This window comes from Portunus trituberculatus, chromosome 40 (genome assembly GCF_017591435.1).
Source record: "Portunus trituberculatus isolate SZX2019 chromosome 40, ASM1759143v1, whole genome shotgun sequence".
Lineage (NCBI taxonomy): Eukaryota > Metazoa > Arthropoda > Malacostraca > Decapoda > Portunidae > Portunus > Portunus trituberculatus.
Window position 1 is genome coordinate 5,225,001 of NC_059294.1, and position 11,646 is coordinate 5,236,646.

Sequence of the window (11,646 nt, forward strand, 5' to 3'; positions counted from 1 at the left end):
GAAATAGTGGTTATAATGATGATGATGATAATGATGCCTTCTTCCTTTCTTTCTCTCTCTCTTTCTCTTTTTCTTTCTTTCTCTCTCTCTCTCTCTCTCTCTCTCTCTCTCTCTCTTTTCATTCTATTTCGCTTCTTATTCTTTCACCACCTCTCTCTCCTGCTCCTCCTCCTCCTCCTCCTCCTCCTCCTCCATCTCCTCCTCCTCCTTCTCTTCCTCTTCTTCTTCTTTTCCTCTTCTTCCTCCTCCTCCTCCTCCTCCTCCTCCTCCTCCTCCTCCTCCTCCTCCTCCTCCTCCTCCTACTCCTTCTCCTCCTCTTCTTCTTCTTCTTCCTCTTCTTCTTCTTTTCCTCTTCCTCCTCCTCCTCCTCCTCCTTTTCTTTCTCTTTTACTTCTTCCTTCTCCTCTTCCTCTTCCTCCTCCTCCTCCTCCTCCTCCTCCTCCTTTTCTTTCTCTTTTTCTTCTTCCTTCTCCTCCTCCTCCTCCTCCTCCTCCTCCTCCTCCTCCTCCTCCTCCTCCTCCTCCTCTTCTTTACCTGAACAACTTCTTTCTTCTATTACCTCGTCTCTTATTTCTCCTCCTCCTCGTCCTTACCTTCCCTTACATTTCTCTTCTATCATTTCGTCATTTTTTCCTCCTCCTCCTCCTCCTCCTCCTCCTCCTCCTCCTCCTCCTCCTCCTCCTCCTCGTTCCTTCCTTCACCGAACTCTGTCCTCCTACTATTTCGTCTCGTATTCTTCTTCCTACTTCTTTTCCACCAATCTCTCTCTCTCTCTCTCTCTCTCTCTCTCTCTCTCTCTCTCTCTCTCTCTCTCTCTCTCTCTCTCTCTCTCTCTCTCTCTCTCATATTTCGTCACCATTTCTCCTTCTCTTTCTTTTCTCCAATTGATATCTTTCTTTCCTTTTGCATATTTCATTTCTTATTCCCCCTTCTCCTCCTCCATCTTCTCCTCCTCCTCCTCCTCCTTCTCCTCCTCCCCTTGTTCTCCTCCTTCTTCTCCTCCTCCTCCTCCTCCTCCTCCTCTTATCCTCCTCCTTCTCTTTCTGCAGGTAAAGACGCTGAAGAGTGTGGGGCCAGAAGCGAGGCAGGAGCTGGAGAGAGAGGTGGAACTTCTCAACAACCTCCAGCATAAGAACATCGTCAGTTTCTATGGAGTGTGTTACAGCTCCGACCTCCTGCTTATGGTGTTCGAGTACATGGAGCACGGAGACCTCAACAACTACCTCAGGTGCGGGAAAAGATCAGCACTAAGAGGCTTATAAGAGGATCAGGACGAGGGCTTTCGTGAGGAAAAGGAAGAGGGAGGAGGATGATGGGAATGGAAAGTCTGGAGGTAGAATAGAAAAGCTTTGGAGGGATAAATTGAATCATGGATAATAAAGTAAGGGTAGATTAGAGGAATAATCGAATACGTGGAAGATGAACGGTTGTGGTGAGTGGTCTGTAGAGCGCGTGTGTTCGCTCACTCTACGACGTCAAGAGGTTTGGTTGCGTGGGGGCTGCTCGAGGTGAAATAGGAAATATTGATGAGAAACGAGAGGAAAAAGCGCAAGGAGATGAGCGTCTGGAGGAGGTAGGGGATGAGGGGAGTATGAGTGATGATAAAGGAAATAAGTTTCGCTTTGTTAGGGTTAGGAGGCGAAAAAAATATAATTCCGCTTCACTACGTATACACACACACACACACACACACACACACACACACACACACACACACACACGATACGTACTCGCTATACTCACTATTTGCAGACATTTTTTATTTGGTAGTATCGTACCTCGCCTTATTCTCCCTCCTTCCTTTCCCACACCAACACCTCGCTCCGCTGCTCCACTTAACAGCTTAACAGGGAAGCATTAATCTGTTACCCGCGGCCCGGAAGGTGACACTGCAGCACCAGCACACCCTCGTCACCAGGCGTGTGTGAGGCGAGACTCTGAGCCTAACACAACTTACATACATTACACTTCCTATCGATGCCAACTGGAAAGATTTGCATCCATTACATTTTCTTTTTTTTTTTTTTGCCTTATCCTTTTTTTTTCCTCGCCTCGTATCGTATTTCTCCCATGCGCTATTGTAACATTGCTTACGTATAACATTTCCTTTCTTTCTCTCTTTCCTTGCGTGAATTATACAGATCGTGATAATCTAGAGTTTAACCCTTTCAATACTGGCACACTTTTTTCACCTTGCGATTTGTGTACGATTATACCATTTTACTGACATTAGGAAGGGTCTATGGAGGTCAGAAGATTAATGGCCACAGTCTTTACTATTTCAATCACCCACATAAGTTTCTGAAGCTGTATTTACAGCAGAATGAATATGGAAGCTCGTCATGGTTCTGAAGGGTTGATGGAGTCATAGTCATGCTGCTCAGTGCTCATCCTCGTCCCTCTCCTGTATGCTTTCCTGCAGGAGCCACAACACTGACGTGGCGCTGTTGGCGGGAGAGGAGCCGACCACGGAACCGCTCTCCGTCATGGACTGCCTTCAGATCGCCCTCCAGATAGCGGCAGGCATGAAGTACCTTGCTTCTCAGGTGTGTGTGTGTGTGTGTGTGTGTGTGTGTGTGTGTGTGTGTGTGTGTGTGTGTGTGTGTGTGTGTGTGTGTGTGTGTGTGTGTGTGTGTGTGTGTGTGTGTGTGTGTGTGTGTGTGTGTGTGTGTGTGTGTGTGTGTGTGTGTGTAACTTTTCTAACTCTTCAAATACTGTTTATCTTGATGCATTCTAACCAAACACCATCTAACCCACCGTGTCTCTTTCCATTTCCAGCATTACGTACACAGGGACCTGGCCACAAGGAACTGCCTGGTGGGAGCGAGCCTGGTGGTCAAAATTGGTGACTTCGGGATGTCCAGGGACGTGTATACCACTGACTATTATCAGGTGAGCGCCACTCGTCATCTTCTGCATCTGACACACTCACATGAATCACTCAGCACGTGAATTAATGAGCATATTTGTCACCAATTAACACCACCTACACTTCTAAGTTTTACAGCGAATATCATTTCACTCATTCAGCATTTTGTATTGAAGTTAGTGGGACACGGGTGGCTGCAACACACGGCTCTTGTCTCCGCTATGAGGCAATCCGCTCTAAGCTGAGCGTGCCACTATAAACATCGACCGCAAGAACGCAAAAAAAACTAACTAGAGAAAAGACGAGAGAACAGAAAACTCGGAGTAAAATTAAAGTTGAAAATAAACAGAGCGAGTCTCCAACAGCGTGCAGTGATTCCAGCTTCATTTTTGATTAGGAGGGAATCACTGGCGCTCTCTTCACCTGAAGGGAGGAGAGTAGTGAGCAAGAAAAGAACACAGTAAGGAGAGAAAAACATCCATTCAATACACACTGCCTAAGCTGCTTCTGTATTTCCATCTTCCTACGACTTGACTTCTTTCAGGAGGGAGCTTTCAAGACATTTGCCCCTGAATTTTGGATAGCTCACTTGACCTCTTAGGGAACTGACAATCCAGTGGGCTTTTTTTTTTTACCATTTTTGTTGCCCTTGGCCAGTTACCCCTCCTGCATAAAAAATAAATAGAAAATAAAAAGCGAGACGAGTAATCAAAGGAGCGAGTTACAAAAACCTGCTAGTCTCTAATTATATGTTCCGGAAGGTCCAGCGTAGAACTAACTAACCATTACATTAGTCACCCAGCATAACTAAAGTTGGTGTGTCCAGGCAGGTGCAATTCGCCTCCCACCCCAAGCCAGGTGAGCGTTGCCCCTTTAATGAGCTCACCTGGGAGCCCACCAGTGCCGCTAACAATGGATAATGCACGGTGAAAAAATTTGCCTCGACCCAGACCACTTAAAAAAAGGAAGAGAAAAAGAAGAGGAAAGTGGGAAACGAACACACAACCCAGTGACTTCCTTACTGAGGTGACCGACCGACCGAAAGAGTGAACGTGCGTGTGTGTGTGTGTGTGTGTGTGTGTGTGTGTGCTTACTAACCTACTGACTAACCGACTGACTGAGCGTGTGTGGTTTACTAACCTACTGACTGACCGACTGACCGATGCTGACAAACTGACTGACTAACCAAGTGACAGACTAATTAACTGACTGATTCACTAACTGACTGACTGAGTAACTGGCTGACTGATTAAGTTATTGATCCTCGTGAAAAAAGGCACTGACATTTGCTACATAATTGGTAAACATTCCCAACTTAATGAGGTGATTGGCAAAACAAATATGAAATGTTTTAAAAGACAATATTTTTCATTATCTTTATCAATTTACTTTACTTCCAATCACAAATCCATAATTCTGAAGGAGAAAAATGAGACCAGAAAATAAAATCTCAACTGAGGCCACATAGAAACAGTAAACGGATTAGAATAACAACACTGATGATGATATTAAGAAAAAGAAGAAAAAAGGCAAAAGGAAGATACACCCACAGCCAACACAACAATAATACAACACGAGAACGAAAAAGAAGTATAGGCACTTTGTATTTCCTTTCTCCAGCGACAGGCATGTCCCAAAGATTCCCAAGGGAAACTCCTGCACTGCGCCCTGGTCCCTCCCAGTCACCTTAACGCCACACTCAAGGAATGCCGGCACACGTCTTTCAAATCCCTCTGCCTACATCTCTTTGTCCGTGTTTAGAGCGTGCCTCCTCTCCTGAACGTGCACTGAGTCTCTATATCCGGGAGGAATCAACAAAGGAAATGTGTTAGCGGAAAAACATGTTGAATGCTCTTAAAATATAACACTTGTGTTCGCTTGCATGTTGATGAGAGAGAGAGAGAGAGAGAGAGAGAGAGAGAGAGAGAGAGAGAGAGAGAGAGAGAGAGAGAGAGAGAGAGAGAGAGAGAGAGATTTTGCACCACTGACAACAATAACAACAGTATCACTACGACATCACGAACTGTTTGTAATGTCTTCATTTTCAAAGAGGGGAGATGTTCTATACCCTTTGACACCCTCATACCACTCATCTCTCCTCCGCCGGTAACAGCAACACCCCCATTAACACAGATTACACCAGGAACATCTCACATCACTTGCTACTGAGAAAATGTCTCATACTTGGCAGCGTTCCCTCTTGCATAAAACAAAATAAATAAAAATACGGACTTGACTTAATAGATGGGGGAGGTTTCAAGACATTTATTCTTTCATTTTGGTTAACTCTGTCGAACTTCCAAAGGGACTGGCAACTACGCGGGTCCTTTTTATTCATTTTATGTTGGCCTGGACCAGTTTTTCCCTTCTTACAGGAAGAGATACTTTCTAGCACTTCGTCTCCTCTCCTCTCATATATATATATATATATATATATATATATATATATATATATATATATATATATATATATATATATATATATATATATATATATATATATATATATCACTTTCTACCGCGAAATGTCTCATACTGACTCGACTACACTTAAGAGGGAGATTTCAAGACATTTATCCCTTCATTTTGGCTAACTCTTTCGGATCTGCAATGGGCCCAGTAACTAAGTGGGCCAGTTTTCCCTGCATACATAAAAAAAAAAAATCTCTCTAGCACTTCGTCTTTCCGTGCCGCCAACAGTTCGGGGGTCGCACGCTGCTGCCGGTGCGCTGGATGCCGCCCGAGAGCATCCTGTACCGGCGCTTTACCATCGAATCAGACATCTGGAGCTTCGGCGTAGTGCTGTGGGAGATCTTTACGGGCGGCAAGCAGCCCTGGTACGGCTACACCAACCAGGAGGTGAGATACTGCACATTCCTCGGATATCTACAAGGCCGCTAGCTAGCACAGTCACCGGCGGAAATTCAGTGTTAGTTTCATTGTTTTCTGTGTTTCCTTCAGTCTTAAATTATGTGATTCTTTTTAACCCCTTCAGCACCATGACACGTTTCCTTATTCATTCTGTTTACTATTTGGTGATTTTATACGTCTTCAGAAACTCATGTGGGAGGATTATAATAATGAAAACTGCTGCTGTTAATCTTTTGATCTCCATAGACCCTTCCGAATGTCAATAAGATGGTCTAACCGTACACAAATCTCAAGGTAAAAATGTGTCCCAATATTGAAGGGGTTAAGAACAACAAAACAGGGTAAAAAAGGATCCACTGAAGGTCCCAGCCACTAAACACTGCCTTAGAACCAATCAGTTATCAGTTATAAGAGGATTCTCAACATGCTCGCCTAAGAAGACTAAAGACTGAGGGAAAAATAGAACACAGTCAGAATAAGTCAAGCAAATTTCTCGATATTTGACCATGAGTGTACGATAACTGCCATTCACCATACAAATAATAGATACACGAGGAATTGTTATGACGACAGGTGAGATCGCTGGTAACCTGAGGAGACGCGCAACTTTCAGGTAAGTGGGCCATTGTAAGATCTAAGTATTTGACCACGAGTGTACGATAACTCCCATTTACCGTACAAACAAGATATGCACGACGACTTGATACGATGACAGGTGAGATCGCTGGTAACCTGAGGAGACGCGCAACTTTCAGGTAAGTGGTCTATAATAAGAGAAAAGTATTGTCTACCTTTTGTACCCAAGCAGTCTTCCAGTACAGCTTAAGAGGGACAGGAGTTAAGCATACGTACATCCTCCCTTGGTTTCGCTCTTACAGTTGCCTTCTTTACTTTGTCAAATTCTTTAAGGAAAAGTTTATATTTTGTACTATTACCACTGTATAAGACGACCCTCGTACTGGTGAAGGGTGAAGGGTGGAAGGGTATGTAGACGAGAAGGAGATAGTTTCCTCTTCTTTTATTGTGTTCATATCATTTTCAAATATAGTTGAAGTGTGCCACAAACGTCTTCCCTTTCTCTCTCTCTCTCTCTCTCTCTCTCTCTCTCTCTCTCTCTCTCTCTCTCTCTCTCTCTCTCTCTCTCTCTCTCTCCCTCTCTGACACACAACACCCCAGCCTCCCAAGCGCACACTTGTACAACTATTATGGAAAAAATTAAGCAATACAAGATCATTTTTAACATCCGCAAAGGTTGAGAACCATCGCCACTGTAATTTTATAAAGCCAGCAGCTGCACGTGTAGTGGAGTTTGAGTGTAACTAAACGCCGATCTCTTGGAAGAACATAGGAGGGAAGTTTCAGTTACATAAAACAATCGAGAGCCTGGAGTGGGCGTGGCACGCTCCAGTTACACAGTAGAATGTCTGTGCTGGACGGTGCACGTGGCTCGCAGGAGGCAGCCTTCAGAGTATACGTGGGAAATGGAAAAATTACGCAATAGCTATGAAAATAATCCTGCAACCTCGTTGCACAAGACTTACCTCTTCCTCTCATCCCTATTCTGTCCAATCCCCTAACGCAAGAGTTAATTAGTACTCTCAGTCTTTCATACCTTTCTCTAGTAAACTATGGAACTCCCTGTCTGCTTCCACATTTCCAACTTCCTATGACTTGACTTCATTGAAGCGGGATATTTCAAGACATTTGTGCCTATCCTTTGATTTTTTTTCTATCGGCTCTACAATAAGGAGACAAAGTGGGCCTTTTTTTCCTTCTAATTTTTCTTGCCCTTGGCCAGTTCTCTTCTCTTATATAAGAAAAAAATCAAGACTGTGAAGTAATGGTGCTAAATTTTCCTTTGCTATTAAGTGATTTGTGATGTAATTGGACGACTTGTAAACTGACAGAGTATCAGAGTAAAGATCTTACACTGCACCTCTTTTCTTCTTCCTCTCTTCTCTCTCTCTCTCTCTCTCTCTCTCTCTCTCTCTCTCTCTCTCTCTCTCTCTCTCTTGGCAGGGGAGGGATTATAAGGATTAGAGAGAGAGAGAGAGAGAGAGAGAGAGAGAGAGAGAGAGAGAGAGAGAGAGAGAGAGAGAGAGAGAGAGAGAGAGAGAGAGAGAGAGAGAAAGAGAGAGAGATGGAGAGAAAATTGTTTCTTTACCGTAATCATTAAATAGATCGTACTGAAGCTTACTTGTATTTCATCTACACGGCGAATAATTCACACCGTACTTCTATTACTGACTTTTTTTTCCTTAGTGCCAATCACGTTTTTATCAAGAGCTTAACTAGAACCAGTACTTAATCCCGTGAGTGCCATGACGCGATATCATATTCATTTTGCTAACTCTTGCTAATTTTACATAGCTTCGGAAACTGATGTGGAGAATTAAACAATGAAGACTGTGGCCATTAATCTTTTAACCTCCATAGACACTTCCTAATGTAAAAAAAAAATAAGGGTCTAATAGTACACAAATTTCAAGGTGAAATTGTGTCCCAGTACTAAAGGGGTGAACTACACGAAGAGGAAAAAAAAACCCAATGAAATCAACTTTTCTGGAGTCAGGTCAGCACTAGCACCACCCCAGCACTGCATGTGGCGCGGGAGAACACCCAGGGAGCAACGTCATATAAGCAAGACGTTTCCCTAACTTTTTTTTCCACAATTCAGCCACCCAATTCTCTTTCCCAAGCATTAGGAGGAGGGAAGGGATTCTTTTTCCATCAGGCGTGGATCTTTTGCCTCTCCACAGCGTCGATAATACCAAGCAGAAAAGGATTTACTTAGTGTCCTTTTTGTATCACCCTTAGGACTCTCTCTTGCCATTCCTAGTAACAGTAACCCTTTTCCTGCCGCCTCTCTCTACCTCTCCGCCGCGTCGATAATACCAAGCAGTAGATAACTTTCTTAATGTCCTTCCTGTATCACCCTTAACCCCTTCAGTACTGGAACGCATTTCTATCACGAATTTTTGGTGTGATTACACGATTATATTTACATTAGGAGAGGTTTACGGAGGTTAGAAGATTAATGGCTGGAGTCTTAACAATTTTAATCCCCACATAAGTTTCTGAAGCTGTATAAAATCATGAAATAGTAAGCAGAATGAATATCAAAACGCGCCATGGTACTGAAGGGGTTAATCTCTCTCTCTCTCTCTCTCTCTCTCTCTCTCTCTCTCTCTCTCTCTCTCTCTCTCTCTCTCTCTCTCTCTCTCTCCCTCTTGCCATCCCATTAACAGTGACCTTTTCCTTGACGCTTCTCCCTCAGGTCATCACGCAAATCACAGCTGGAAAGATCCTGAACTGCCCCGACAACTGCCCGCCTGACATGTACCGCGTCATGGTGGCCTGCTGGAGTAAAAGCCCGCAGGAACGGCTCCCCATGGCCACGCTGTACGAGAGGATCCGCTGCCTTACCACCGACGAGCCACACGTTCTCGACTACGACTGAGGGCGGCTGGGCTGGTGAGGGGTACGAGGTAGGACGGAGGGGAGGAGATTGTGAGTGTGTGATTGCCTCGTCTTTCTCCACCTCCCTCAGACCTCCTGTAACGCCACCAACAGTACCAGACACACCACAGGCATCTCTCTCTCTCTCTCTCTCTCTCTCTCTCTCTCTCTCTCTCTCTCTCTCTCTCATAATAATAACAAAAGAAAGGCCAAAGAACTGCGAGTATTGGTGTGTGAAGGAAAAAGCGTGAGTATTTTTCTTAGCAGCCGAAGTGAAAAGACGAGTGAAGCCCGAGGATCATATTGCCCTGTAAATAGACGAGATGTGAGTGTGAGCGGGTCTCATGTGCATTTCAATGATGTGAGAGGGTTTGAGTATTGTGGATGTGGGAATAGCTTTGTTTTCTTTTGTGTGTGTGAAATGAGTGAGTCAGACGTCAAGCGTGGTAAATGTGTGAACGGACTTGAGTTTGATGTGTTTGGTGTCAATAAACTTTTTGAGTGTTCGATGAGTGCTGGTTTGTGTCTCGTGTGTGTGGTGTAAGTAAGGTAGAGTCTGGTATAGCTGGAGTGTTAATAAGGTTGTGTTTGTAATGTAGAATGTGTGTTGGTGTGTGTTTGGTGTATCTGGGATCAGTAGAGTTCTGTTTGGTTTATCTGGTGTCGTTAATAAGGCTTTTGTTTGCTGGGAGACAGGTTGTGTTGGGGGTGCTGAGTGTCACTATTGCTGTGGCTAGTGTTCCTGGTGCCTGGTGGCCGCCCCTCATCAGCGGTGCTCTAATACTACAGTCTGTCTACTCTAAATTGGCTCCTGGGTCTCAGTTTGAATGGTGTCCCAAGGAAGGCGTGGTTGTCAGATCTTGAGGAAAACCGTGAGCTATCACTGTAATAAGTGAGTTGATCAGCAGAAAAAAAGTATTATTCACAAATCAATTACGTCATCAAAAAGTTACGATGTGTTTTAAATCCAGGAGATATTTTAGAGTAGACAGACTATACATACCTAGGTTCTGCAGGTGCTCGCTCTCTTCGCTAATCCCTGGCTAACCCACACCACGAGTCACCCAATCTAGTCAGTGTGTCGACGAGTAGCGGGTTCACACACACCACGAGGCGCCCAATCTAGTCAGTGTGTCGACGAGTAGCAGGCTCACAAACCTACATTATAAATATTTGAGAAAGTTTGTACAGAAGATTAAATATTTATCTTTTGTAAAAAAAAATAGATAAAAATATTTAGAAATCCAGAGACAAAGAGAAGGTCATATTATTGTATTTAATGTAGAGTATGAGAATATCCTTTGTACTGTTGCATGGAAAGTATCGTGTATATAAGAGTTAGATATTATTTCTAAATACACACACGCACGCACACACACACACACACACACACACACACACACACACACACACACACACACACACACACACACACACAGGTACACAGTTATGTTAATGATTTTTTGTCTACATAGAAGCGATTCACGACACGCCTAAATGCACACATAACACAAACACCCACAACAAAATAATTAATACCACACTTCCTGCCACAAACCTATGGGAATGAAAAAAAAAAAAAATGCGGGTGACGCCAAACACTTCACTTCCATAGAGATTTGATCCCCCTCCCCGAACTAAACGATAACGGCCCTGTGTACATAGCCTGTAAATAGTCCTGTATCAAAGTAGACAGAAAAGCTAATGAAAATAAAGAGTAATTTTGGATGAAGCAGAATTTCACGGGTGAGTGTTTCCTTTGTACAGGTTTGACGTATTCATCCTATGCCTATGATAGACACGCGCACTCACACTACCTGACTCGTTTAACTGTAACAGAATACATACATACGTGAAGTCTTGCTATGTAATTTCATACGCTGTGACAAAGAAATCCAGGGAAAGCGCGCGTGAGTGTTTAAAGGGCCATATTTAAGAACGCTTTGCTCTCTCACCATGATATTTTCCCTAGGCCACACAGGTTTACAAGACAATTTCTCCCTAAAATAAACCAGAAATCTCGCCAATCCATCACCAGAACCATACAAATACCTTTAAAAACACGAGAATCTTCAACTAGAGCCTTTGGAAAGCAGTGATGGTCAGAGAGCAAGGCGTTTCAAAATACGGGCCTTTTGTTGGAGAGTGACGGCTGGCGGGGCGAGGTAACAATAAAGATTGGCTTTGTGATGGTGTTTATTTTACTTCGCCATGAATGCAGTGTGACAAAGAAGCTGGTGGTGCCTTGGCCGTGTTCGCCGCCGCTAAGTGTGAGTCACGCTTTGTTGCCTCACGTGCTTTAAACAGGTTAGTTTGCCATGACATTTGAAGTGTTAAACATACATACACACACACACACACACACAGAGAGAGAGAGAGAGAGAGAGAGAGAGAGAGAGAGAGAGAGAGAGAGGTAAAAAAGGTGCAACCATCTCAGACGATATTTC

The 11,646-nt window shown here is 43.8% G+C and overlaps 1 protein-coding gene across 2 annotated transcripts in view; it reads left to right on the forward strand.

The window, feature by feature from the left end:
* LOC123516227 (NT-3 growth factor receptor-like) overlaps window positions 1–11,387 on the forward strand; it is a 71,412-nt gene extending 60,025 nt beyond the window's left edge. For both annotated transcript variants that reach the window (XM_045275446.1, XM_045275447.1), the window contains exons 13-17: window positions 1,050–1,228; window positions 2,423–2,546; window positions 2,779–2,892; window positions 5,570–5,728; window positions 9,018–11,387. In XM_045275446.1, coding sequence (XP_045131381.1) covers window positions 1,050–1,228; window positions 2,423–2,546; window positions 2,779–2,892; window positions 5,570–5,728; window positions 9,018–9,200 — 759 coding nt within the window. In that variant the 3' untranslated portion in view covers window positions 9,201–11,387. The remainder of the gene's footprint in view (window positions 1–1,049; window positions 1,229–2,422; window positions 2,547–2,778; window positions 2,893–5,569; window positions 5,729–9,017) is intronic.
* The last annotated feature ends 259 nt before the right edge of the window (window positions 11,388–11,646 follow it).